General features: G+C 56.8%; 5 protein-coding genes across 6 annotated transcripts in view; 2 read left to right on the forward strand and 3 right to left on the reverse strand.

Annotated features, from left to right (window-relative positions):
- Positions 1–14,869, reverse strand: part of NPLOC4 (NPL4 homolog, ubiquitin recognition factor) — a 29,378-nt gene extending 14,509 nt beyond the window's left edge. Inside the window, exons 1-10 of the mRNA XM_087750581.1 lie at positions 14,659–14,869; positions 13,314–13,394; positions 10,872–10,984; positions 9,533–9,712; positions 7,038–7,086; positions 6,127–6,221; positions 4,750–4,873; positions 3,950–4,129; positions 2,298–2,384; positions 621–692 (exon numbers count right to left, since the gene is read on the reverse strand). Coding sequence (XP_087606707.1) covers positions 621–692; positions 2,298–2,384; positions 3,950–4,129; positions 4,750–4,873; positions 6,127–6,221; positions 7,038–7,086; positions 9,533–9,712; positions 10,872–10,984; positions 13,314–13,394; positions 14,659–14,673 — 996 coding nt within the window. The 5' untranslated portion in view covers positions 14,674–14,869. The remainder of the gene's footprint in view (positions 1–620; positions 693–2,297; positions 2,385–3,949; positions 4,130–4,749; positions 4,874–6,126; positions 6,222–7,037; positions 7,087–9,532; positions 9,713–10,871; positions 10,985–13,313; positions 13,395–14,658) is intronic.
- A 241-nt stretch (positions 14,870–15,110) lies between these two features.
- On the forward strand, positions 15,111–16,834 carry TSPAN10 (tetraspanin 10). The gene is made up of 3 exons (XM_009466977.2): positions 15,111–15,453; positions 15,860–16,434; positions 16,528–16,834. The coding sequence occupies exons 1-3, from the start codon at positions 15,376–15,378 to the stop codon at positions 16,832–16,834; spliced, it is 960 nt and encodes a 319-aa protein (XP_009465252.2). The 5' UTR covers positions 15,111–15,375.
- Positions 16,835–16,912: 78 nt separating this feature from the next.
- Positions 16,913–18,708, reverse strand: PDE6G (phosphodiesterase 6G). The gene is made up of 4 exons (XM_009466908.2): positions 18,548–18,708; positions 17,487–17,713; positions 17,336–17,376; positions 16,913–17,216 (listed from the first exon to the last, which is right to left on the reverse strand). The coding sequence occupies exons 2-4, from the start codon at positions 17,630–17,632 to the stop codon at positions 17,140–17,142; spliced, it is 264 nt and encodes an 87-aa protein (XP_009465183.1). The 5' UTR covers positions 17,633–17,713; positions 18,548–18,708; the 3' UTR covers positions 16,913–17,139.
- Positions 18,709–18,849: 141 nt separating this feature from the next.
- Positions 18,850–21,692, reverse strand: OXLD1 (oxidoreductase like domain containing 1). 2 transcript variants are annotated; one of them, XR_015703238.1, is made up of 3 exons: positions 21,615–21,692; positions 20,436–20,920; positions 18,850–20,324 (listed from the first exon to the last, which is right to left on the reverse strand). XR_015703238.1 is itself a non-coding variant. In XM_087750864.1 (2 exons), the coding sequence occupies exons 1-2, from the start codon at positions 21,657–21,659 to the stop codon at positions 20,528–20,530; spliced, it is 438 nt and encodes a 145-aa protein (XP_087606990.1). In that variant the 5' UTR covers positions 21,660–21,692; the 3' UTR covers positions 20,314–20,527. The 2 variants fall into 2 exon arrangements, 1 of the variants encoding a protein (XP_087606990.1); XM_087750864.1 differs by having other exon boundaries at positions 20,314–20,920.
- Positions 21,693–21,824: 132 nt separating this feature from the next.
- Positions 21,825–23,981, forward strand: CCDC137 (coiled-coil domain containing 137). The gene is made up of 6 exons (XM_087750868.1): positions 21,825–21,960; positions 22,218–22,348; positions 22,512–22,722; positions 23,058–23,140; positions 23,264–23,343; positions 23,534–23,981. The coding sequence occupies exons 1-6, from the start codon at positions 21,854–21,856 to the stop codon at positions 23,747–23,749; spliced, it is 828 nt and encodes a 275-aa protein (XP_087606994.1). The 5' UTR covers positions 21,825–21,853; the 3' UTR covers positions 23,750–23,981.
- The last annotated feature ends 624 nt before the right edge of the window (positions 23,982–24,605 follow it).

The raw sequence follows: 24,605 nt of genomic DNA on the forward strand, positions 1-24,605 counted from the left end.
AACACCCTAATAAAACATGCTTTCGTAGAAAGTTGCTGCACAGACTGGGAAAAGAATGCGACATGTCAGCTCTCCAGCCCTGAGCCTGGCTCTCGCCCGAAGGACTGTCCCACATCTAGTTCCACCCAACTTTACACACCTTTTTTTTAAATGGGGTTTCATTTTCCAAATAAGAACATAACTGATTTTAGAATTACAGGAAGCAGAGAAGGTCAAGGTTTGAGCCACGTATATCTCACAAAGCCCAGCCCATAGAAACATCCTCTGACTCAGTCACTTTTGCTCACCGAGTTTGCACCTCACACAACCCCGTTCCCTCCACTCTACTAAATTTCTTAAACCACGAGCACCGTTTTCTTAAAGCAGAGTGGGTGAAGGACTGCGGGCAGCTTTGCATGTTATCCAAAAAGCTTCAAACCCCTAACAGTGCTCTTCGAGCTCAAGCTCCTTTTCCTTCAGAAGCTTCTGAAAAATCCCATTTCACAAGAACTCCAGTCCCAGCGTCACCTCCGGCCCTGCGCTGCCCTGGCTCAGTACTCTGCTTGGCACAGCCAGCGTTTATGCGACTACACAAACCCTCAGTACCAGCAGCTGTAATTAGCTGCACACTTGAATCTCACCTTGTTTCTGCTGTATCGAACAGTCCCTTTCCGTGTGTCTTCAGAGACCAGATCAGTAAATATCCAGCCAACCTATAAAGAAGTGTTATGGAGAAAGCTGCTTAAAGAAAAAAAAAAAAAACAAAAAAACAACCCCAAACCAGAAGAGAGCTTATACATTTTCTCCTAGCAGGACAAGATGTTCTTGGCTCCTCGCACGGCCCTGCTGTATGCTGCCTCAAGGAAATGGCTCTCCCAGCTGTGCTGGGCTCATTTGAATCCGATTTCCAGGAGCAGCATGCCAGCTGGCCGGCCGGGGGCACCTGCAGCTTTATGTTTCACTATGGAATATTTTTTCATGGAAAGATCTGGAGGCTGCAAGAGGCCTCTCAGCCGCTACCTCCTCCCACCCACAGCAAAAAGCATTTCCTATTGAGCATTCAGAGCAAAGGGAGCGCCAGCAGATGACAAAGCAGCTCACATGATCTCATTTTGAAGCTCGCAGTCACTAGTTAAGATAAAGCTCATATGTTCCCACTGGAGTATGATTCATTCCAAATCAGCCTGCTCCGATCCAAAAAACACATTCCTGCTTTCCGCATTGTTTGCACATAGGAGTATAGATGTGTACACACACACCGCTGGGTGAACCCTTCTACACACATGTGCTAAAAACAGCTCTGATCAGCCCCCCGGCGACCAACTCCCACAGCATTAACCCTTCCGAGGAAGAACTGCTGATTCAGATCCCTAGCAGAGGCCAGGCAGACAAAAATCTGCAACTAGCAGTAAGTTACGTGTTAAGTCATATTGATTAAAAATATCTGATGTGAGAAGCAGAGGAAAAGCATGGAAATAAATAACACACACAGAAGCTTTGCTTCAGACACTGGCAAAAGGCTAAAGATCTTATCTTCAGAGAACAAAAGACCTCACCACAGATGTTTATAGTCTACTGTACTGAGCCTTTTCTGATTTGTGTTTTCTTTCGCAAGTCAAATCTTGTTTGTGTACATCTCATTCCTGGCACTCACACGACACCAAAAGATTTCCCAAACCGGAAAATATCAGTACAGGTTTGAGAGATGTCAGCAAACCAGTGGATCCCGATACCCATACGTCCTGATCGGATGACTGGCAGGCTGCGGGCACAGGGGGAAACAGAGGACTGAGGCTCAGCTGTTGGGGGACCCACACCTCTAAACCAACGTACAGATTAACCACAGCCTGCCTGAGCAGCACCAAGGGGCAGGACCCCACAGAGGAGAATAAAAAACAAGCAGGAGCCTCTGCTCCTGAAGCGGAGCACCGATTCTGTCAAAAGGAAGAACAAACTCGGAAGGCAACTCTGGCTACATCTGTGTCAAATTAGCACTCACCAGGGAGATGCTACCAGGAATGGCTCCTCTCTAAGGAGAAATAAAGGGAAAATCGTGTTTCTGCTTCTTTGCTACTCCCTTTGATGTCATTCATGACAGAGGACTGCTGACTTCAGCTGCACAGCCCTGCTAGATGCTTGTGCTCAGGAAAATGCTCTCATTTTGTTTTTTCATACCTAAAAGCGTCAGAGCTACCGACACTTAAGCTAGATTTCAGATGTGCCCAAATGGTCTTGAATAAACCCGTGGAGCTGAAGAGAACTGCCGACGACTTTCTTCATTGCCAAACAAAGACGCATGAGATCCGCAACATCCTAACCTTTCTCAGTCCAAGCTTTGCAGCGATCTCATCCACAACCTCAGCTTTTGGATCTTCCAGGATCTCCAGGCTGTTCTGTGTACCAATCTGCAGCAAAGAAAAACTCACTAGTAAGACAGAACAGGAAAAATCACAGTGCACTTAGTCATTGTCAGGAGCGAGGCAGAGGATGGAAGCAGAGGATGGAAGCAGAGGTCTGGGTTTCCCCTTCAGCGTTACCACTGACCGGTTTCACCCCAGAGACCTCCTCTACTCACAGACCCATCCTGTCAGAGCTCTTCGGCTTAGTTTGCAAACTATGTCAGGGTTTATGAATGAAAGACTCATCATTTACAAACAGGCCATTGCTGTTTCTGAGCACTTTGGAAAAGGCAAGAGATTATGTAATTTTTCCAAAGCTCTGTGTTCAAACTGCCAGTTTTGTACCGCCGTTCCGTTTGTTTGACTCTTCGAGCAGCAGAGAGGCAGAAATCCAGTGAATTCAAGAGCCCGCGCCCAGGCCTTCCCCCCCCCCGTGCTCTGGAAAACACAGCTCCATCTGGGTGCGTTTCAGAAGCAAGCTTTCTTGTGTGGGGAGATGCCGTGCCAAGAAGCACAGCAGAGACTGCTTGCCAGGAAAGCAAAAGCTTCTTTGCTTTTACCGTGTACAACTAGAAGCATACGAATTTCCAAAGCAGGGGCTTAACAACGATACTGAAACAATAGAGGGCATGGCTCTGCTCAGATTGGAAAGAAAGGGAAGAACTTATAAAAGGCTTGCAATTCTGCTCTCACACACACACTCACAAAGATCTATTTGTTCTTTTTCCACTGACAAATCTGTGGCGTTTTACTCTAGCAACCCTGCAGAAATCATCAGAGGAAGAAAACGTATGACCCACCACGATATGTTTGTATACTTAGTGTCTGCACTCAGAAAAGTGACTTTGATCAGCAGTGAAGAAGCCAGTAGGCAAACTCAGCTTCAAGCCGAGCCTTGTGTTGTGGGCAGAGTGGCTTTTTGTAGTTGCCACCTCCATTTTCAGCTCTCGGAGAGTGAATTCAGCTCTTGGGTTCCCCGGGAGGCCAGGCTCGGCGGGACCCGCTCCGGCTGCAGCCTCCCGGGAGGACTCGGCGGTGCTGAGCACGGCGCCGTGCGGTGCCGTGCACCATCTAGCGGGGACTCCCGGCTGCTCTGAGGCATCAAACCTCATCCTTGGCCTCTCCATCAAGGCAGCAGACTTCATTTTTCTCTAATTAAGCTGCCTAAATTTTCCCAGAGAGCTGATAAGAAACTGAAGCAAGGACCGCAACTTTTTTTTCCTAGTACAGAATTTGTTTTCAAGCTGTTCTGTACCACAGCCTTGGAAACCCAGTGACCAAGGAAACATGGAAAGTGAAATCCACTGTTACGAAGCCACCCTAGCTTTAAATCATCGGAGCAAAGAGTAATGTGAAAGAAAGTGTGAAAATAACAAAAAGCAAATCTGAGTGTTAAAATTCTTTCAGTGGCAATAACACAAAGACACAAATCACATCTCTTTCATGGGACCATTTTCCTTATGGAGCTGCAGTCCGAAATACTGCATGAGGTTTCCCAAACAAAAAAGTGTTTCCTTGTTCCCTGATTATCTTTACGAGTTGACACTGACGCCACGGCACCCAGCTTTTACCTGTGGGGGTTCATAGATGGCAGCAACCTCCGCCCGGATCCCCAGAGGGATGTCTTTGTGCTCTGTGTACCGGCCATACAGATACCCAAGATGTTGGTTCCCTGTCTTCCGCCAGAAGTCTAGGAAGCGATCTGCAATTGTGTGGTTCTCAAACATGATGTTGTCAACATGCCTGTATTTCTGTTTGACAAAGTTCAAGCGTCAGGCCATCCTCGACTAGGTCCGTTTAGTTTGCCTATCGCCAATACCTTCCCAGCTGCTAGGACGCACACCACCCCTTACGGCTGAATGCTGCCAGAGCAGGGACAGGGAAAGCTAGCTGGCTCCCTCCCTCTCCCCTCTGCTGCCTTCAGCACCACTCTCCTGCCCAGCAAGCAGAACTCACCACGGGCTGGGCCATGGGAAAGCGCTGAGCACCCCCAGCACCCCGTTAGCTTGGCTTCTTCACTAGGGCCCTTATCCCAAAACCCTTTGCAACTAAAAAAGAGACAGTGAAATTTAAGAGGAAACAAGAAGAAATAGTGGGTGGCCTTTTGGATCCCATGAGGAAAAAGAGTGGAGATTCATCGCTAGCGGTGCCAGCTCAGATGTCCTCCACATTAAGAGGAAACTGCTGAACCAGATGCATTTTGGAGTCCTTTTCTGCAAGGACATTTCTGCAACAGCCATTTCCCCAACAACTGCCAATACGCAAAGGCTTCTTGCTCCAAATTGGCTGTTCTTGAAGTCATCTCTCCAAAAATAAAAGTCAAGTCCCTTCTCAGCTTTAAGCAGGAGGGCTCCTGCGAGCTCTGTCTCACCTGCCTATTGAGAGTGATGGCACTTGGCTGACACTTTGTGCAAATGCCTTCTGGCCAAGGAGGGTGCCCTTCGCAGCCCGATTTGATCTTACAGCTGATGTTTTCCAGGGCAACAAATTTCCCCCTGCAAGAAGGAAGAGAGACAGCTGCTGTTACCACAGTAAATGCTTTTGGGTATCAAAAAAAGCAAGTGGCTAGAAATATCACAGAGGAAGCAGGGCAGAGGAGACACGGGGGCACAAATGCTTTGCATCTTCAGAGGATCTCAAAGTGCCCTGCAAACTCCCACTGGGGAATGCTCCTCTCCTGCGGTCCCCAAGTAACCTCTGCTGCCCACTTAGCGAGGGAGGTCAAGAGGCCGACATGTGGTCACTGACTCAGCTCCTAAGCAGATATTCGAGCAAGAGGTGGAGAGAGAAAACTCACGGGACCCTGCTTAAATAATTTATGCAGCACGTGGGAAGGAATAGATTATACCACTAGGGCAAATTAGAGCTCCTTTCATGTGCACAAGGCTTCCTGCAAAGGGAAGTTCCCTTCAAATGAAAGTATTATGGACTTGAGCTGCATCTCACAAAGACATTAAAAAAATCCCAACGGCACTCAGGAATAGGAGGGAGAAGGTTACACCGCTGCAAAACTTATTTGAAGGAGCTGCATTTCAGAACACAGTGGGTTCCCCGACATCACTGAAGGGGACTTCAGATCCTTCACTGAACACATGTGCCACAGCAAGATATAAAGAAATAAATACTTCTTTCAGCGCTTCCTCTCGGCTCAGCAGTTATCTGGCCTGTGTCACCACGGCATCCTCCACCCCATCAAGGGGCAGGACGCCTTATTTTCCAGTTACCGGGCAGTGAACCACGGCACTGTGACAAGAAAAGGTTTCACTAAGAACACATGGAGCATGGGACAGAGCAGAATCAGGCCCCGAGGAACATTAGGCTCATCTTTCTGTCCTATTCACATTTTTAGGTAAGAAAAGCCGTTGGTGAATAAAAGCTCCCCAGGTCCACCGCAGTTTCAGGGCCTCTCCACAAGGTTTGAGACCCAGGCTCGGAGCTTGGTATAATTAGGGAACCTCTTTCCTTCCATCTGGCCTTCTCCCCCCATCGGTAGTGTTTCCTGGAAGCAATTACATTGCCGCAGAAAAAGAAAAAAAAAAGAAAAGAAAAAGACTTAATTTTTCTTTCCCTGTCTTTTTTTTTTTTGCTTTCCTCTCTTCTTTTTTTTTTTTTAACGTGTCGTTTTCTCCTCAGTTTGCCATTCGATAGTTGTATCCAACACTACTCTGGTGAGATCTGTCTGTACTTTCATTTGTATTTTAAAAAAGAAGCTACAACTAGATTCCCTTAAACACAGAGATTTTCTTACTTGTCTGCCCCTCCGGTCAGCTTCCTGATGTATGCGTGGAAGGACATATGCTTCACAGGAGGTTCCAGATGGTTTAAATAATCCTCATCAAAAGGCTGCCAAAAACACCACACAAAGAAAAGCCAGGTCAGACACCTGTCTGATAATACATTGATCACTAAACAAATGGATGTTCTAGAGTCAACTCCACTCACTCTCAATGTGGAAACAATCAAGAAAATTTAGGCTCATTTTCAAGGCAGCTACTACTGCGATAGAAACAGTGGGGCTTTACAACAGCCAGTTTTATTATCGCCTCCTACTTTTATAACAGATTGGCTCCACAAATCAGAACGAGCCTCAAAGGCAAAATGCTTTTTTCCTTTCAATATCTAACGACAAACAAAAAGCCCAGCTGCTCAAACAAGGCCAAAGAACTTCCAGAGCACATGGCAGGGAAGCGGGGGAACAGCCATCCTGGCTCGCAGCGACTTTTGAGGGATCACTGCTTCATGCCATAAATTATACAGTTTAGCACATTTGTAGGCGTTACTAAAGCTGCCTTCAACCTGAATAATACGTGGTTAAACTGGAAAGTGCTGGGATCCATGAGAGAGGGGATGAAACAAGAAGATCCAGGCAAGAGTGAAGAGGGAGGAAAACTGGAGCTTTTCTAAAGCATTTTCTGTTAAACCCATTACTGCAGAAAAACAGAGCATTAACCAGAATAAACCCAGGGTCACGAAGGCCTAGAGCTTTAGTGATCCTGGATGTGAGCCGGCACCTTTGACAGTGCACAGCAGGATTCTGACCCAGAGCTGCCATCTCTACGTGGGCAGCGCTCCGAGAAAAAGCGTTCGTACTGGAAGAAACTGAATCCAAGAGGACATGCTTTCCTGTGACCTTCTAGAGCACTTTCTTGGGGCTCTTACCTCCAGTGGTACACAATGCACACATTTACCCAAGGGGCCGTGGCGACACCTATGCAAAAAGAAAGAGAAGTAGCGTTAAATCTTATTTAATAATGGAAAAGTCAGACTGTAAAAGTTGCTCGAGACTAACAGTTTTGGTGTGGAAGATCTGTGCAATCACATGGCTCTGAGCAACCCTCCAGCCGCTCGGGAATATTACAGAGGGGTCACCACAAGATAATTTCACATAAAGAGACAGCAACAGCTTCGGGTTAAATCTGAGACTCCCAGGTCAAGACCAAACCCTCCTCATGTCTGTGTCGCTGCCAAGCAGCTCTGCTCTCTAAACAGGCACATGAACCAATGTCAGATCACAGCTTCTCAAGTTTTACAACCCCGCGTTGAGTTTGCATTTCAATTCAAAGAATTTTAAATCTACGTCACAGGGCTGGTCTGTGGGGTTTTAACAAAAAGACAACCAAAACATTCATCCTTTATCAGTCACTAGAGGATGGTCTGGAACAAACAGGGAAGCATGTGTTTATCGGACAGATAAAGACCTGCTGGGTAAAGTTACAAAACAGAGGGGAAAACATCTCCTTTTGAGGCAATCGCTTTAAAAAAACCCCAAACAACAAAAAATTCCCCCCACACCTCTGCCCCAGCACTAGGTCAGTGCTAGTTTTCAAAGGAAAGCCTCTAGAGGGGGGCATGGATGTCGGCTCTTGTAAAGGTGAAATGGATGGGATCCAGTTGCAGCGTCGCTTTTAACAAAGTCTCGTGGCAGATAATGTACATAAAGGACCACTAAAGGCTGCTAATGCACTCAGCCGAATGCCAGCATCCCTTCATGTTTAGATTGATATGCACTCACAAATACAGGAACAAGCCCAGACACACTCTTTTTGTCATAAATATCCACCGCTGTGCTTTGGCTCCCTGCTAAGAACAATACCTTCATTTATTCTTTTGAAAAATGTGGTCAAGTTAAAGACAACGTTTTTGCCACGGAGTGGTGGGTTTTGCCTTCATTGTTTCAATAATGTGGCATTTCTCTCATTTATCATCAGCCTGAAAAGGTTAGATAGGATTTTCCACATAAAGGCTACATCTCTCCAAACTTCCTTGCTGCTGCACTGCTAAAGATAAACCACGTGGAAGACAAGACAAGGGGGAAGGGCGAGCTGTTCTGTTTTAGAAAGAATTCCTGGTTGCCTTTAAAATTTTCACTCAAGCCCTTTCAGAAGTTACTTAGCAGAGGGGCCCAGCCCCAAGCTCACAACCAGTACAGACATCAGGCCAGGACCCAACTGGGACGTTGTTAATGATGAGCAATAAAACCCAGCCATCCAGACAGAGGACATTTTAGCAGCATTGGTGTAGATTTATGGTGGTAGTAAGTCACCATTGTATTACTACCTTCACAAAAAATACAAGCTGCTTTGTTTACCTAAGCCTCTTGCAGCTAAGAGTTTTGGCAAAACTAGACTTTGCTGCGTTTCTGTGAGCAAAATGGACTCCCTGGTTTCACAGAAAGGTTAGAAGGCACCCGATGGAAAGGATGCCAAAAACCAAGCAGGCAGAGATCCGAGTGCCACTTCCACGTCTCTGCCATTGGATACTTCTGCTCACTTCTTTGGTTTTCCTTTATAAGGAGTGGCTGGATCTGAAGACACAGAAGTGCTCCTGCTTGGGACATCCTAGCTGAGGTGCCACATGCACCCATGGCAGTGCTGAACACAGCAATGCAGGGTTGTGTCGGCTCTGCCCAAGCAGGGAGAGACTGTACTGAAGCCAGAAAAGGCGACAGAGCTCAGGTCTCCACTCTGACAGAGGAGCCGCCCATGATTTAGAAAACAAATCCGACCTCGATGGTCTCCCACTGCTGGCTGGGTGATGATGAGGCAGCAGCTCCGGCTGAAAGCGCGTTTCCCCGTCTGCGCCTCTCCTGCGAGATGGAGACCTGGCCCTGCCACCCCGCACGGCTGTCACCTCAGGACACAACCAACCAGGAGCTACATATTGAGACCATCTGGAACAGAAGCTACTGCAGACAGCAGGCCCCTGCTTATTAAGCAATATGCCACACACAGAGCATAACCTAGTATTTCTACACAGCACCAGCTGCCAGGACATCCCGGGGAAGAATTCAAAGTATTCATTTTAATCTAGAGAGCTCCAAATGTTTTAGGAGCACAAACTATATGATCACAAGTCCTGTAGCAGGGGCCACCTTGACCAGAACAATAGATGCTCTGAATGAGTCCTTCCTGGCAAAGACCCTGGGATTTTGGTATCTGCTTCCTTCCTCGGCTCACCAGAGCTCGATTTAACCTTGCAGGACAATGGCAAAAGCTGTTTTCCCTTGTGAATGTTTCAAAGGCAGCGAGGGACAGAGCAGTGGCTCAGAGGGCAGTTCCCACAGCACGCTTCCTGGCTGCTGGTTTCAGACAAGACGTTACGAGCTCTGGTGAGGCACAGATGCATCGGCAGAAACAAAGTCCACCCATACTTACAGCTGCTGGTCTCGATTTCGGTAAATCTTCCCATCCTGTTTGATCAGATACTGGTCGATCTCATCTTCCACCACCTGGGGGGCCCCCACAGGCCGCAAGCCTTGGGAGACAGAGGTGTCCATGGTCTCTGAGGAGGAGCCAGCCGGGCTCGAGGGGTAGAGAAACAGCATATCGCCATGCCTATAGGTGTGGAAAAACAACACGGGGGTATCAGCTGAGCAGGAGCTTTGCTTCCAGCTACATTGGGGTGGCAACCCAGGCAATAAGACACACGCTGCTCTCGTACAGCTGGAAAGGCTCAAGGTCTGCCCTCTCCGCCATCCACTTTCACCAGCAACTGAACTACACCGTACCGTCACCCCGACTGCCTGGAGGAACCGGCTCCTTTGCACGCACACAGCGTAGGAAATGCCTGTGCTTGGTTCGTGGCACGTTACAAACCACGTTAATGTTTGTACACTTTTAGTGCACACTTCTGGATAGCAAACCTCCCGGAGCACAGAGGAGCGTGGAATTTATAACAAACTAAACACACTAGCAAACGTGGCAGTCCACAGCCATTCCATTAGCCACCTCTTTCTGCTGCTTTGGTCATTTGCACAATAAATGCAAATCTTTTCATCAGGAGACAAGACCGAGGGAAAAAGATGAAGAAAAAGGCAAAAGGAGCCTATGAAGAGAAGCAACAGCTCCAGCAGGGAAAAGGACTAGTGTGGATCCCGTGCACACCAAGTCACAGCCTTCCCAAGGCAGCTGCCAGCGTTGACACATTCAAGTGACAAGTTGCACGCGGCAGTAACAGCTCTTGTATTTTTAACCAGTTTAACATTATTCTTGACATGAACAGAATGAAGACATTCCCAACCAAACATGAAGCGATTGCCCCATTTGGCACCTCTGATCTCCCCAGGCGCCTAGCTACAGAAGGCAGGAACCCTGGCTCCTGTGCAGGGGACGATCAGACTCTGGCATTGATGCAGAAAAAAAGGATAGCGTGAGTGAGAGCAGGGATGAGGAAGCTTGCTGCAGGCTGTGAAAGAGCAAACAGGAGGCCTGCTGCTGCCTCACTACAACAAGCGAACACAATGCAAGAAGTGACCTGAGAACTAGCTGCCACAGCCTCGCTCATAGTCAATTTGATCACCCCCATTTCGGCATGTCAGTCAAGCTTGCCCCTTCAAGTAGTTGGTGAGTGACAGTGGAAAGCTTAGGACTGCTGTAACGTGATGCCGCCTGCTACTGCCCGGTTCGGAGGGAAGAGTTCAGGCAAGCTCAGAGAAGAGGCACCCCGTCGTACAAAGCACCCCCTCCACCCACAGCGCTCTCTGTCAGGACTCACTTGATTTTCAGTAAGTTGAGGGATTTGTTTTGTGACGCTGTGATCTCTCCTGTTCTGTTTCTATTGGTGTAGACAGAAAACCCATTATTCCTGAAACCAAATTCTTTTGCAACCTGAAAGAGAGAGAAGAATGACAAGGTTAAGATACCTCAGACCTCTGGTCAGATGCTGAAAGCTGCTCGGAGCAAGTGCTAAGTCCAGGGAACGTCTATTGCAAAACTTTAGCTGAACTCATCCCCATTTCTGAAGAGCGCAGGATAACTGAGAAAAATAGAAACGTGTAGTAACACAAGCCATCTATTAAAAAAAGCAACTTAAACAGAACATGTCTCTCGCTCACGCAACACCAATGCAGTATTTTATCTAAATCCAGGCAAGCACTGTCATGACCAGAGGGGGGAAACTATCTTCTCCATTATCCCAGTTCTCTCGCTCCAGCCCGGCCAGCACACACCAGCCAAGTCACGCTCACCTTCCTATGACCAGAATTCCTCAGTCCAGATCTTTCCCTCTGAGGATCTTTTGCCCCCAGCTCCACTCTCGCCTACCAGTTGCTACATGAGTTTCACTCACGCTCTTCCTGCTGTTCTCCTTTCTGTTTTCCTCCATTTGCCTCTTTTCTCCTGATGGAACTTACCCTCACAGTAACCACCTCTCAGTCCCCAGGCAGATTTTTTCCCTGCTCATCCTCTTACCAGTTCAGTTTAAGGCTGCTTTACTCTTTATCAGCCAAATGCCTCTTCACAGCAATAGCAATTTTCACATTTGGCCACTTAAGCGTTACACCTGCCAGAATTAAATGTTAGCTCATCAGGCCACAGACTTCACCAATTTTTTGGCGGGAGAGAAATTCCACAATACATTAAGAAAAGGCTCGAGTTTGTTCCTAACTCGATTCTAACCTGAATGCACCTGAGAGTTTGCTTTTTCAGTACTCTCACCCAGGATGTGCTACAAAAGACAGAGAAGATGACAGAGGCCCTTATCACTCTGCAATGTGCTTTCTCACACACTTCTTTTGCAGCTTCTCTGGAGTCGTCAAGGAGGAGATCTAAGTTAATTGCTAGCATAGAAGCAGCAATCTGATGTCTCTTTAATTACAGCCATCTAGCTAAATACAAAATCCACCATATGGATTAACATTTCAGTGTTAAAATCCACAGCTATTAATACACACAGATCTTAGGTGGTAAAATTGGCAACTTTTCTCTTTCAAATAAACCCTATGTCAGGAAAGAAACCCAAACATTTCCTGTACTCAGCTCAGCAGGAGGATATAGTTTTCCTCAGACCAACAGGCAATTTTTGTGAGGGCTGATGCTTTTGTTCTGACGGTAAGTGCTGCACGATTGTTCCACGCTGCCTCGGGTAATATGAACCCTTGAAACTGAGCAGCTTGTTTTGCACAGGTTCCAGAGATTTTGAAAGCAACGCTTTTTTTCCTTGGGTGAGACTGTTCAGAGACCGCAGCCGGTGTCTCTGACCCAGCCCTGAAATCCAGCAGGATTTTCGCTTGGTCAGGTGGGGATTTGCTGTCAGGGTCTGGGCCCAAGCTTCCAACAAAGCAAATGACTCAAAAACAGCAGCAGGTTTCAGTCTGCTCCCCTTCCCCCTCACAGGGGGAAAGGAAATCTAGCTTACTAAAAGAATGGCCCTTCAGGCACAGGAACACAAAGTACTTCTCTTATGAAGCAAAGAAATCCTAATCTGAGGGTTCCAGGTTACAGCGGAGTTCCAGGAGGGAAGGAAATGGAGAACTGCTCACTCTTAAATAGCAAACTTTAAACATTGAGCAGTTGTATCAGACCAAAGAACAAGCTACAGCCAACTCCAAATGCAACAACTCCAACACTCAGTTCGTTCTCCTCATCCCAGGGTGGAAATCTTTCCCAGGAGACCCTGGAGGCTCTCACATCACCTTAAGATCTCACCTGAATTCCTTCCTTGCTCTCTCCAAAACCATACTGGAAAACCAGCAGCACACAAAGCACACTCAAATGATATTCAAAGCAGCTGAGTTTCAACTGGATTGTGCCTGAACAGGCCAGTCCCTTGCAGCAGGCTTTGACTATCAAACAGCTTTCCTGTGTTGCTGTCAGCCTCTGCTTCCCCAGCTGCCATTTCTTTGGGAGAATGCTAAAAACGCGTCCTCCCCCAGCAAAGCTCCCACCCCAGGAAACTCCAACTGAAAAGCTCAGTAAGCTTTCTTCTTTAATTTTGTTATTTTCCCTCTGGAAGAGCAATGAGAAAACTGGTCTTGGCTACACCAATAAAAATGCCGTTTTCCACAAGGCGCGCCAATCCACGCTGCCGTCAGCACGTTTGCCCGGCGAGGTGAAGCGCGTATCTGCCATGAGAGAGAGCTGCTGCGCAGGCTGAGCCGCAGCAGCCCTGCCTCGTCCCGCAGGCGAGCGGGGAAGGCGCAGCAGAGGCTCGGGGTACCTTCTTGAGGAACGTTGCCACCGTTTCTCGCTTCGTGGCCGTGATGCGCTTCACTCCTTCCGGCGACTGCACGCGGATTATCTGCGGGGTTAAGAGGACAGCCCAAGTTAGTGACGGGGGGACAGAGCCCACCCTGCGCTCACAGCCTGCTGAAACCACGCTGAAGTTTCACACAGACGACGCAGACCATCCCCACCGCTCCTCCCTCCTGCTTTTAACGCTGCTTTTCATAAGGGAGTGCAAATGTACAAGGAAGTAATTTGCTCGCGGTAGGGCAGCGCCGGCCCGATGTTTGCACGCTGCAGGATGAATTACCCTAATGCATGAGGCACGGCAAGAAGCTGGCACTGAGAAAAATGCTAACGCTGCTTTTTTTGTCAAAGCTCTGACCTCAGACGTGGAATTAAACTTTCAGAAGGGGGGTGAATCAGAGCTTCCATGGGAGCAATTTATTCGGTGCCTCCACACGAACACTGGCCTCACTGGTGCTAACGGGCACCTGCGTTGTCGTTATGTTTCAACCCACGTTACTGACGCGCAGCTTCCATCGCTAATGGAAAGACGAGGAGAAAAGCCCCAAGGCTCAGACTGTTCCTGTGCAACACTGAACAGCAGTTTTGCGGCAATCTTGAGTCAGAGATGGGAAAAACTGGCAGATTTGGGGGAAAAAGGCCGGGGACAACTCTCCACATACTGGCAGGGAAGTGGCAAACACAAATGTCGGCGTCTTTGTGCTGCCGGGGACCAGAGAAGTGACTCAAGTTGCTCTGAAGAGCGCGTTCACCTGCCGATACGCAACACAGGGCCACGTTCAGGATGGCAACGTGCGGTGCGAGGAGGGACACGGGAGGACACGAGAGGCTGCCGGCGTCCCGGCGTGACCTCGCAGGAGCCCCTCCACGCTCTCCCAACTTCCCGCAGGGCAGCGAGCCCGGCCTGACGGGAGCGGGAGACCGTGACGGTACCCATCGCCCCTTCTCCGGCGATGTCGGCACCCCGGCCGAGGTCGGGCACCTTCCCCCGAGACATCCCCGCCCGGGGCCGATCGGGACGCCGGGGTCACGGTCCCACACCCCACACGCTCCAAGGGGGCACTTCTCTGGGGCAAAACCACGGGGAATCCGTCCACGGCACCGCCCGGCTCGGACACCGCCAGCCCCCGGCCAGGCCCGGGCCCGGCCCCGGGGGTGCTGCGCTCCCGGCCGGCTCCCGGCGGGCCGCCCCGTCCCTAACCGCCCGGTGCGTTCCCGCCGGCCGGGGTGAGCGCGGCCCGGCCCCGCCGCCCCACAGGAATCTGCTGCCTCATCGCCCCTCCCCCCTGCCGCCGCCGCCCGGCCCCACTCACGATCGTCTCCGCCATGGTGCTGCCCGCCGGGGACCGGGGCTCACCGCGCTGCCCAGCCACCGGCCCGGCCCGGCCCGCTGCCAGCCCGCTCCGCTCCGCTCCGCCTTGCCCGGCCCGGCCCGCTCCGGCCTGCCGCCTCCCGGGCCCGGCCCGCCGCCTGCGCCGCCGCCGCCCGGACCCCGCACCCCGGCGCCCGCGTTCCGCCACGCGAGGGTTCCTAGGCCAGGCGGGGCGGGGCGGGGCGGTACGCCCGCCACAGCCGTCCCCCGCGCTGCCTCGGTGCCACCGCCATAGTTGTCCCCCGCGCTGCCTCGGTGCTGCCGCCACAGCCGTCCCCCGCCGCCACCGCCACGCCCGCTCCTTCGTTCCGCCCACAACCCGGCCCCCCCGGGTGTCCCCGCTGCGGGACCCGGCCCGGGCGTGGAGACCCTCGGTGCCCCCTCGCCCCCTGAACGGGGAGGCTCCCATCGGCCGGGCAGCGGGACATGGGTTCTGCTGGGGCCTGTCCCCCCACTCACCCCAAACCCCCGCGCGTCCCGCCGTGCCCTCATTACCGACCCCGCTAACGGGGCGGCGGGCGTGGGTGCTGCGGCGGGGCTGGACCGGAGCGGGCCCAGCTGTGGGGCCGGCAGCCGCAGCCCTATTTAAGCGCCGGCCGCAGCCCCTCACATGATGGGAGTGTGACTGCCTGGGCCTGAGCACCAGGCTGCGAGCAGGATGGCGCTGAGCAGAACGTGGCTCTCCCGGCCCCGCGGGGTGGCCGGCAGCGGGGAGAGCACCCAGCTGCTGCCCCAGGTAATGGCAGGACCCCCCGGTCCCCTCCCTCGGGACCCTCAGCCCACGCTTCTGCCCCACGCACCCTGGGTGTTGGCTCCACGCCGGAGCCCGCAGCACCCGCATCCCTGGGGGTCTCCATAGGGATGAATCTGGGGGGTCCCTGTTAGGGGCAGGGTCTCTGGGAGAGCACCCACCTGCTCAGACCCCGGGCGTCTCTGTGACAGGCAGGGTTACGGTGTGGGGGGTGGATGTGGGGTGCCCTGCAAAGGTGAGGCATGGTGGCTCCGGGCACGGTGGCTCCTGGCATGGTGGCGTGGGAGCCTGTGACAGCCCCAGGCTGCGGGGATGGGGGTACACAGGCTAAGGGGGGGGCATTCCTGGGGGTCTGCCCCCCTGGCTGCGAGCAGCTCGTCTGTCCATGCAGGCGTCCAGGCTGGTGGAGCTGCCCTACTCCTCCTCCGATGATGATGACACGGATCTCCCTGCGGCCGAGCAGGACCCTGCGGCGTGGTGCCACGTCCCCCCCAAGCCAGGCACATTCAGCCAGTGCGTGCGGTACCTGGCCTTCCTCTGGAACCTCCTCTTCCTCCTGCTGGGCCTGCTGGCCCTGGCCGTGGGGGTGTGGGGGCTGCTGGCCAAAGGCTCGCTGGGGGGGGAGCGCCTGGCCCCACTGGGCTCTGACCCCATGCTGCTCTTCGTGCTGGTGGGGCTGGGGGCCAGCGCCGTCTCCCTGGCCGGCTGCCTGGGCGCCCTCCGCTCCAACCCCTGCCTGCTGCGCTTCTTCGTGGGGGCTGTGCTCGCCTTCGCGGGGCTGGAGTTGCTGGGGGTGCTGCTGCTGCTGGCAGCGCGACACCGGCTGCGGGATGCCCTGCGGGATGCCCTGCTCCTCTGCCTCCTACGCTACCACGAGGAGCCCGACCTGCGGTTCCTGGTGGACGAGGTGCAGCAGAACCTGCGGTGCTGTGGCCTCGGCTCCTATCGTGACTGGGAGAACAACCCGTGAGTCGAGGCGCCGGGAGGTGTAGCGGGGGGGTCTGACCCCACACCGGGGAGGTGCGTGGATCCGGCAGCTCTCCTTGTCTGTCCCTGCAGGTACTTCAACTGCAGCGCCCCGGGAGTGCAGGCATGCAGCGTCCCTGCCTCCTGCTGCCTGGACCCCTGGCAGAACGGCACCGTCGCCAATGCCCAGTGCGCTTTCGGGGCCCTGCGCCTGGGGGACGTGGCGGCCAGCACCGTCGTGCATCTGGGGGGCTGCGTGGCACAGCTCAGCGCCTGGCTCCGCGGCCAGGCGGGCGGCATCGTGGCCACCGTGGCCGTGCTGGTGCTGGTTGAGGCCACTGGTGTGCTCATGGCACTGAAGGTGCTCGGAGACATCGTGCCTGTCGGGGCACGGGATTGAGGGTGTGCTGGCTGCCACCCGCAGTGGGGGACACTGTGGGGTTGGGGATGTGGGGGGACTGATCCAGTCCAAAATAAACCTCATCAGAAGCCTGAACCCCATCCATGTCCTGTCCATCCCACCCTGCGTCTCGGGGAGATGCTTTCCATCCACGTTCCTGCCAACCCCAGACCACGACACCAGGCTCTCGCACTTGTTCTGGGTTTTAATGAGCATTTCTCCAGGCTGAGCCCCGCTACACAGACGGGGCGGCTTCTACCTACGCAGCGCTATGGGGCGGGTGGGCAGCAGTGGCCATGGCCTGCCTAGATGATGCCGTACTGAGCCAGCTCATGCAGCTCCAGGTGGCTGAAGGCTTCCCAGGGACAGATGACGGTGATGTCTGGGGAGAGGAGAGAGGCTGTGTCAGGGTGATTTCCCCCCCAGCCCGGCTGCGGGCGGCTGTGCCTGCAGCGAACCCCGCTCCCCACCCACTGCAAAGGGGGGACAGGACCCCTGTACCTGTTCCCAGCCCCTCCATGCCTGGGATGTCATCGCCAAACCTGCAAGGAGAGAGAGAGAGCGTCTGCCCTGACCCCCGGCCAGCCCTCACCCACCCCAGGCTGGCGCGTACGGCCGTGTCCCCCCGTCACCGGGACCCTGCCCCACTCACCCTTGCACCCCCTTTTTGGGAGGCTTGCTTTTGAACTGCCTCGTCTGCCTTTGCTTGAATTTGGGTGGTCCCTTCCGGGGGGTGGCGGGTCCCCCGGTCACCCTCGTGGCTGATTTGATCTCTGGCTTGGGGGGCTCCAGGCTCATGGCTGTGCCGGGGCCGGCAGCCTGCCCCGGGTCGCGGTTGTCCCTGCGGGTCCGGCGCTGGCACGGTACAGCTCCTCACACCTGATGGAGGGGAGATGTGGGGGCACCAGCTTCTCCTACCACCCACAGGCACCCTGTGCCCCCGCTCCCACCCTGTCCTGCCCCGGGGCCCCTCGGCCGTCACTGATCGGCTTTCCAGACCGGCGCAGAGGAGAGCCCCCTCCCCGCAACCTTGACTTAGCCCAGCTCAGAGCCCGCTAATCCCCTTACCCCAAAGGCAGGGAAGGGCGTCCCCGGGGGCAGCAGAGCTGCTGCCTCCCCTCGGGGCCACTCCTCCAGCCCCGGCGTGGATGTGACACCCGGGGACCCCCTCGCCGGCATTGCCAGGAGCCCCCACCGTGGCTCGCACCGGCGTCTGTGCTGAGCCGTGTGGGTTGGCATCGCTGCGGCCACAGGCATGGGAGCAAGGCATCCCTCAGGGCTCGTTTGCAGCGGGGTGGGTTTCGGGGACGGTGGTCACCCCGGGCTGCAGATCCCTCAGGACCTGCACTGGGATGCGGGGGGAGCAGAGGGTGGCAGCGGAGGCGGACATCGCAGGGTAGCGCATGGGCTCCGTCCCGCTGTGGTTGTGCCTCCTCCGGGCACAAATGTGGGAGTTTTGCGGCACAAAAGATGGCTCTGGCATCGGTGCAAGGGGGTTCGGCCCTGCTGCGGAGCCCAGCAGCTGAGCACGGGCCCCAGGCAAGGGGGACCTGGCCCTGGGAGGTGCCAGAGACGCCGCTCCTGGCTGTGGGTTACAGGAGCGGGAGGCAAGAGCAGGCTCCGGCGTGGAGCAAAGCAACCCCCTGCCCTGGGAGCCCTGGTGCCACTGGGACCAGGTCCCATCCCGCGCATGGAGCAGAGCCCCCGACTTACACAGCCGCTGTGGTCCCCGAAGCCAGAGCTGCTCTGCAAGAGACCCTCCGTCCCACTCCTGCTCTGCCGGCGCGTGTCCTATAGATGCTCTGGGTGGCTTTTAGGTGAGGGCAGATTTATCCTGCTCTGGGGTAATAGGATTATTGATGTCCCTTCTTTTCAAAGGGGTAATCTGATGTCCTTCCCCCGGCTCTGCCGGGGTGGGATGGGGGGTGGGGTGGGGAGGGGTGTCTGGATTAGTGCCGCTGGGACTGACGGTGCCAGGACCGGCAGCAAATCACCCACAGGGGGATCCTGCCTCATCTCCCGAAACCACCAAGCATCTCTCCTGGGGGACCCCCCCACTGCCCAAGAGATCACCCTGGTGCCCCTCGATCCCAGGGGCAGGGACGGCACCCCCAGCCTGTGTGGGACCACAGACCTGCTCTCCATGAGGACCTGCGAGCCGGGAACCAAACACCCTTGGTGGGTTGACCCCAAAAGGGCAAGGCACTAATGCAGGCAGCCGCAGGCAGGCTGTGCTGGGAAATACCGGCAGCAGAGCCCATGTGGCTGAAACCACCGGGACACGCCGGGCTTTCAGCCTGTGCCCTGTGCTTGGTGCTGAGCACCGTTGGGTCCCCAAAGCGAGGGCTGTGGGGTGCTGCCGCCGGGGCTCCTGCCTGCAGGCGCTGCCAGACTCCAACCTGGCCCCGGTGGAGGTCCTGGCACAAGGGCTGCCCTCCAAGCATTGTCCCTGCCGGTGCCACCACGGATGCCTTCACCTGGGGGACAGCCCGAGCTGCTGTGGGCATGGCAGGCCAAAATCTGGCAGAAGAGGCAGAAAATCTGCCCAGCAGCCCCGCTCTCCGTGGGACGGTATCACTCCAAAGCTTCCCTTAATCCCAACACTAAAGCAATTACAAAAGGGAATAATCTCAGTACACTTTAATTGAACTTCAGCCCTTGCCACTAATTGCAATTAGTTGGACTCCAACAAATAGGATTATGGAGCGTTTTCTAGGAAGCCGGCAGAACCAGCTACTTCTCGGGCAAGGAGCAGGGCTCTGGTGTTAATTCCAGCTTGGGTTTTGTTAGCGAGCGCTGCTCAAGGGCTTCGTGGCTCCTTGGGGAGCTCATCCCTGGAGGACGGGGGGGGAATCTGTGGGGGTGCCAACAGCCAGGAGCCTGCGAGTCCCCCAGTCCAGCCGGCCGGGATGGAGGTGGGGATGTGCTGGGCCAAATTTATGGGATTTTAAGATGGAAGCAAAGGCAATCGAGGAAGCAAAGGCACTGTGAAGAACAGCCCGCCAGGCTGTGACCTCGGTGCCGGAGCTGGAGACGGTGTCCTTGCCGGCAGGCTGCTGGGCCCCACGTGCTCAGGGCCGCACGCTGCCTGCACCTCCTGCCTGGGGAAGGGCCCGGCAGCCCCGGGTGCCTCCCCTGAGAGCCCTTCAGGAGAAGCCCCTAAGAGGCTTATGGCGCCGGTGGGGAGGGGGGTCCGGCACGGTGGTGGGGTCCGGCACGGCGCCCCAGCCCTCTCCGATCACCAGGTCACGGCCAAGCCGCTGAAGGTGCTTAACATCCAAGCTGGGGAGCGCAAGGACGAGGCAAGAGCAGTGGCATGGGGAGGGCTGGGTGTGCGGCGGACACGCCAGCCTGCCCTTGGCGGGGATTTTCCATCCCGGGGGAGCGCAGCACCCGGCTGCCGGGAAATCCGGGGCTCAGGACAGGCGTGAGCTGCTGCCTGTCCCCAGGGGCAGGTTCCCCCATAGATGAGACACAACCTCAGCACCACCTGTATTGAAACACATGTGGGATCCCATGCACGGTGCCATGCAGGTCCCCGGGGGTGCTCAGACCACCCCCAGCCCACCACCCCCGGAGCTCAACACACACAAATAAATACTTTAAATAAGCCGAGCCTGGATCCCACCATCCAGCCTGGAGCAGAGGCTCCCGGAGGGTGTCACCCGCTGTTTTTTGGGGGCTGGGGGAGGATCAGTTCTTCTCCATGCGCAGCCGGATCTCCATCTTGAGGATCATTTTAACGCTCTCGTCCTCCACGTGCTCCTCCACGGCCGCCAAGGCGCGTGCGCCGCCATCCCGGTACCGCTCCAGCAGCTCCTCCACATACCCAACCCAGACGCAGTTGGGGCAGCCGGTCCCGCAGCAGTGCGTGGGCGGTGGGGGGATTGGGGCGGTGGCAGGAGGGAGCCCCCCCTCACCCTGGGGGGTCCCTGTCCTGCCATCACTCCCCAGCGTGTCCGAGGTGCCACCAGCCTTTGCCGGGGTGTCCGAAAGTTCCCGAAAACCGGAGACGTTGGTGGGGTGGGGGTGCGGGGCCCCTTCCCTCAGCACCCCCCTGGGGCTGCCGGTGCTGTCTGGGGGCTCCTGAGAACCACGACCCCGCGCTGACGCCAGGCCGGGGGGGGAAACGCAGGGGCAGCCCTGCCTACTGCACCCCCCCCATGGCCAGAGGACCCCCACCTGCCCCACAGCACCCTGCTCCCAGTGTACCCCATCATCCCACCACCATCACCCCCCAGCAGCTCACGCAGCCCCAGCAGCACCCCTCTGTTCCCCATCCCCAGCAACCCCCATACTCCCCCCATCCCCAGCACCCCCTATCCCCCCTCAGCCCCCCCATCCCCAGCAGCCCCCATTCTCCCCCAGTTCCCCCCACCCCTCTATCCCCCCAGTCCCTCACCCCATCCCCAGCACCCCTTGACACCCCCCAAGTCCACCACCCCATCCCCAGCATCCCCCTATCCCCCCCATTCCCAGCACCCCTATCCCCCCCAGCTCTCCCCCATCCCCAGCATCCCCCTATAGTCCCCATCCCCAGCACCTCATCCCCCCAGCTCCCCCCATTCCCAGCACCCCCCTATCCCCCCCAGGTCCCCCCCACCCCCAGCATCCCCCTATCTCCCCCAGCTCCCCCCCAGCACCTCTATACCCCCCAGCTCCCCCCACCCCATCCCCAGCACCCCCCTATACCCCCCCATCCCCATCCCCCCTACCCCCTCAGGCCCCCCCATCCCCAAACCCCCAGCTCCCCCCCTCCCGCGGGGTCCCCCCCGCTCACCCCCCGGCGCGCCCCCGCCAGCCCGCGCGCTCCCCGCAGCAACATCCGTCCGCAGCGCCCCGGCCCAGGCCGCGCCTGAGCGGCAGCTCCTCTCACCAATAGCAACCCGGGGCGGCCGGTTAATGAGGGTTTGGCGGCCGGGCGGGACCAATAGGAAGCGGGGGGTGGGGCCGGAGCGGCGGGGGTCGGAGGGAAGGCGGAAGTGGCGGCGGGGCGGCAGCGTGGGGAGCGGCGGGGCCATGGGCCAGGGGCCGGCACCGGGCCGGGGCCGGGGCCGGGGCCGGGGCCAGGCACCGGCACCGGCACCGGCACCAGGGCGGGGACCGGCCGCCCCGCGCCGCGGCAGGTCAGTGCCCGGGGGATCCCGTCGGGATCGGGCCTGGCTGGCTCCCGGTTTGGAGCGGGATCAGGGGGTCCCCAGGGCCGGCTGGGCCCTGGCGGGGTCCCCGCTTCCGAGAGCTGGGTCTCGATGTCACCCTGTGGGCAGATCCCGGTGTCCCACCGAGCCCTGGTGCTTCACCAGGTCCAGGTGCTCCGGTATCCCGCCGTGCCCGGGTCCCGGTGCTTCAGGGCAGGCCTCACCCCGTGTTCTTTCTCTCCCAGGAAGGAGAAGAAGATGGACAACATGAAGCCCAAGCACCCCGACGAGCAGGAGATCCCTTTCCGCCTGCGGGAGCTCATCAAGAGCCGTGAGGCCATGAAGCGCCCCGACCCCGGGAAGAGGCGGGCGGCAGGTGGGGAGCGGAGCTGGCCCGAGCAGGTTGTGGTGCAGCTGGAGGCAGCCGGATCCTGCAGTGGGGCATCCTGCTCCCCCCGGTGATGTCCCATCCCTGCCCTGCCAGGGGGAGGGAACCCCCAGGTTGTCACTGCTGTAGTAATGTCACCCGTCTCTCCTAGAGAAGAAGCAGCAGCCCAAGTCAAAGGGCCCCGTGGCCCAGGGAGACATCCCCGTGCCCAAATTCAGGAGGGGGAAGGGGGAGTCGGAGCGCTCCTACGTCTGCCGCATGGAGCAGGAGGTGCAGCGCGTCCTGTTCCTCACCAAGAACCAGCTGCAGCGAGAGCCTGAGAAGGAGGCGACGGCACCAGAGAAGTCCAAGAGAAAGAAAGAGTGAGAGCAAGGCCACCGTGGCTGCTGGGGCTGGACGGGGTCAGCCCGGGCCTGTGCCCCAGACCGGTTCTGGGCACGTGGTGGGTGCTTCGCTGGTGCTGCAGCGCAGGTCTGGCATCCGGCAGTGACTTGGGGTGCGGGTGGAGGGCTGCGGGCCTCATCTCCACGGGGCTGGATCTTTGGGACTGGAGCCACAGACCTGCTTCATCCTCCTGCTACTGGGCTGGAGCTGGGGGGAGAGCTGTGGGGCCACAGGTTTTGGGGGGGATCCTGTGGGGTAGGAACTCACTCGCTCCTGTCCGGTCACGAGCCCTGGCCGTAACTCAGCTCTTCAGGTTTCAGAATAAGAAGCTGGAAAAAGCGCGGAAGAAGAAGGAAGAGAAGAAAGAGGCTATGCTGGAGAAGAGCCTGTTCCAAGGTGGGCCTGGTGCAGCGGGGCGGCTGGAGTGACCCCCTGCCCTGGGGGAGATGTGGGGCTGAGCTGGAGCAGCGTGTCCCGGGGAGCTCCTGCCTGACGCCAGTGCCTGCTTCTCTCTTTTAGACACGGTGGCGTTCGGTGAAGTGGTTACGCAGCCGCCCACCATCACCTCGCGGCCCAGGGGCCGGGGCGCCGCAGAGCAGGTGAGCTGCCGGGGGGCGATGCCTCCCGCCCCTCAGCCGTGCCCTCGGGTACCCGCAGGTCTGGGCTGGACCCGGGTCTCACCTCCCTCGGGCTGGAAATCAGGCCTGGAAGGGCAGTGTCATTCCTTGGAGCTTGGTCCTGGCTTTTTCATCCCTCATCCTCCCTGACCTGTCCCATCTCTGCCTGCAGGCTGGACGGAAGCGGCTCCTCCTGACCTCTCGCCTGGGCCAGAGCCAGGCATCCCCTGTGTCCCCAGCAGCGCCGGTGTCGATGGCTCGCCGGCGCATCGTGGAGGAGGAGAGAGCGCGTGTCATCCAGGCCTACAGGGACATCCAGAGGCGCAAACAGCAGCAGCGGGAGGTGGCACGGGGCAGCGCCCGGGCAGGATGCGGGGTACCCCGCTGAGCCCGGCCTGGAGGAGCTGGGCCTCCCTGGTCCCAACAAGGGTGTGCAGGCAGCACAGGACCCCAGGACTCGAGGGGGGTGGTTGTCCTGACCCTGCTCTTCTGTTGCCATTGCTGAGCCCTGGGGCTCCCCACAGCCCCACACCTCAGCTCGGGGCACCCCGTGGGCTCGGTGCCGGAGCTGGGAACCCTGCGGTGCCACGGACCTGCTTGTAGTAAAAGTGCTGATGGCGTGAGCGCGTCTGTGCCTCCCCGACCTGCTCAGCTTTCCTTCCTGTGCGGTGGCTGGGAAGGGACGTCACTGTGCCGGTGTGTGCGCGGCTGTGCCGAGTGGCATGCTGGCAGGCATGCCGGCAGATGGCAGTCCCAGCCCGTAGCAGGCATGTTGTCACTGTCACTCACTGCGGGCTGGCCCTGGCAGGGCTCTGCCTGGGGGCACGACCTCGTTGCTCAGCGTCGAGAGAGACCCCAGTGCCTGGCCATGACCCCTCTGGCTCCCACCCCAGCTCCCGGTTGCAGGAGAGCGTGCCGAGCCCCGGGGATGTGGAGCATCCCACAGGACTCACCTGCACGGTGTCACTTTCCTCCGTTGTCACCGCTCGGAGACGCTGCGTGAGCCCTTCTTCCGCAGCCGTGCCTGCCCGTGGCGTCACCACCCAGTCTGGCACTGCTCACATCCCTGCCTGTCCCCAGCAGACACCCCAGGCCGCGGTGACTGCGGTGCCCTCCCTGCTGCCAGGGATGCTGCCACAGCCCCATTGCTGCACCCACACCAACCCCGCGCCATCCGGCACAGCCGCAAGGCCCCACGCAATCCAGGCCTGGCACACGCCCCACCGGGGCTGACAGCCCCCAGC

This window comes from Nipponia nippon, unplaced genomic scaffold, assembly GCF_047370975.1.
Source record: "Nipponia nippon isolate SJK-2023a ecotype South Korea unplaced genomic scaffold, ASM4737097v1 scaffold_14, whole genome shotgun sequence".
NCBI lineage: Eukaryota > Metazoa > Chordata > Aves > Pelecaniformes > Threskiornithidae > Nipponia > Nipponia nippon.

What these genes read in the sequence shown, in the direction of transcription:
- TSPAN10 (XM_009466977.2), top strand. Translation starts at nt 15,376, where the DNA reads ATGGCGCTGAGCAGAACGTGGCTCTCCCGGCCCCGCGGGGTGGCCGGC. An exon ending in GCACCCAGCTGCTGCCCCAG is followed by an intron (nt 15,454 to 15,859) that starts GTAATGGCAGGA and finishes CTGTCCATGCAG; the next exon opens with GCGTCCAGGCTGGTGGAGCT. An exon ending in CGTGACTGGGAGAACAACCC is followed by an intron (nt 16,435 to 16,527) that starts GTGAGTCGAGGC and finishes CTGTCCCTGCAG; the next exon opens with GTACTTCAACTGCAGCGCCC.
- PDE6G (XM_009466908.2), bottom strand. Translation starts at nt 17,632, where the DNA reads ATGAGCCTGGAGCCCCCCAAGCCAGAGATCAAATCAGCCACGAGGGTG. An exon ending in CCCAAAAAGGGGGTGCAAGG is followed by an intron (nt 17,377 to 17,486) that starts GTGAGTGGGGCA and finishes CTCTCCTTGCAG; the next exon opens with GTTTGGCGATGACATCCCAG. An exon ending in CATGGAGGGGCTGGGAACAG is followed by an intron (nt 17,217 to 17,335) that starts GTACAGGGGTCC and finishes TCCTCTCCCCAG; the next exon opens with ACATCACCGTCATCTGTCCC.
- OXLD1 (XM_087750864.1), bottom strand. Translation starts at nt 21,659, where the DNA reads ATGTTGCTGCGGGGAGCGCGCGGGCTGGCGGGGGCGCGCCGGGGG. An exon ending in TGGCGGGGGCGCGCCGGGGG is followed by an intron (nt 20,921 to 21,614) that starts GTGAGCGGGGGG and finishes CGTGGTTCTCAG; the next exon opens with GAGCCCCCAGACAGCACCGG.
- CCDC137 (XM_087750868.1), top strand. Translation starts at nt 21,854, where the DNA reads ATGGGCCAGGGGCCGGCACCGGGCCGGGGCCGGGGCCGGGGCCGGGGC. An exon ending in GCCGCCCCGCGCCGCGGCAG is followed by an intron (nt 21,961 to 22,217) that starts GTCAGTGCCCGG and finishes TTTCTCTCCCAG; the next exon opens with GAAGGAGAAGAAGATGGACA. An exon ending in GCCGGGGCGCCGCAGAGCAG is followed by an intron (nt 23,344 to 23,533) that starts GTGAGCTGCCGG and finishes CTCTGCCTGCAG; the next exon opens with GCTGGACGGAAGCGGCTCCT.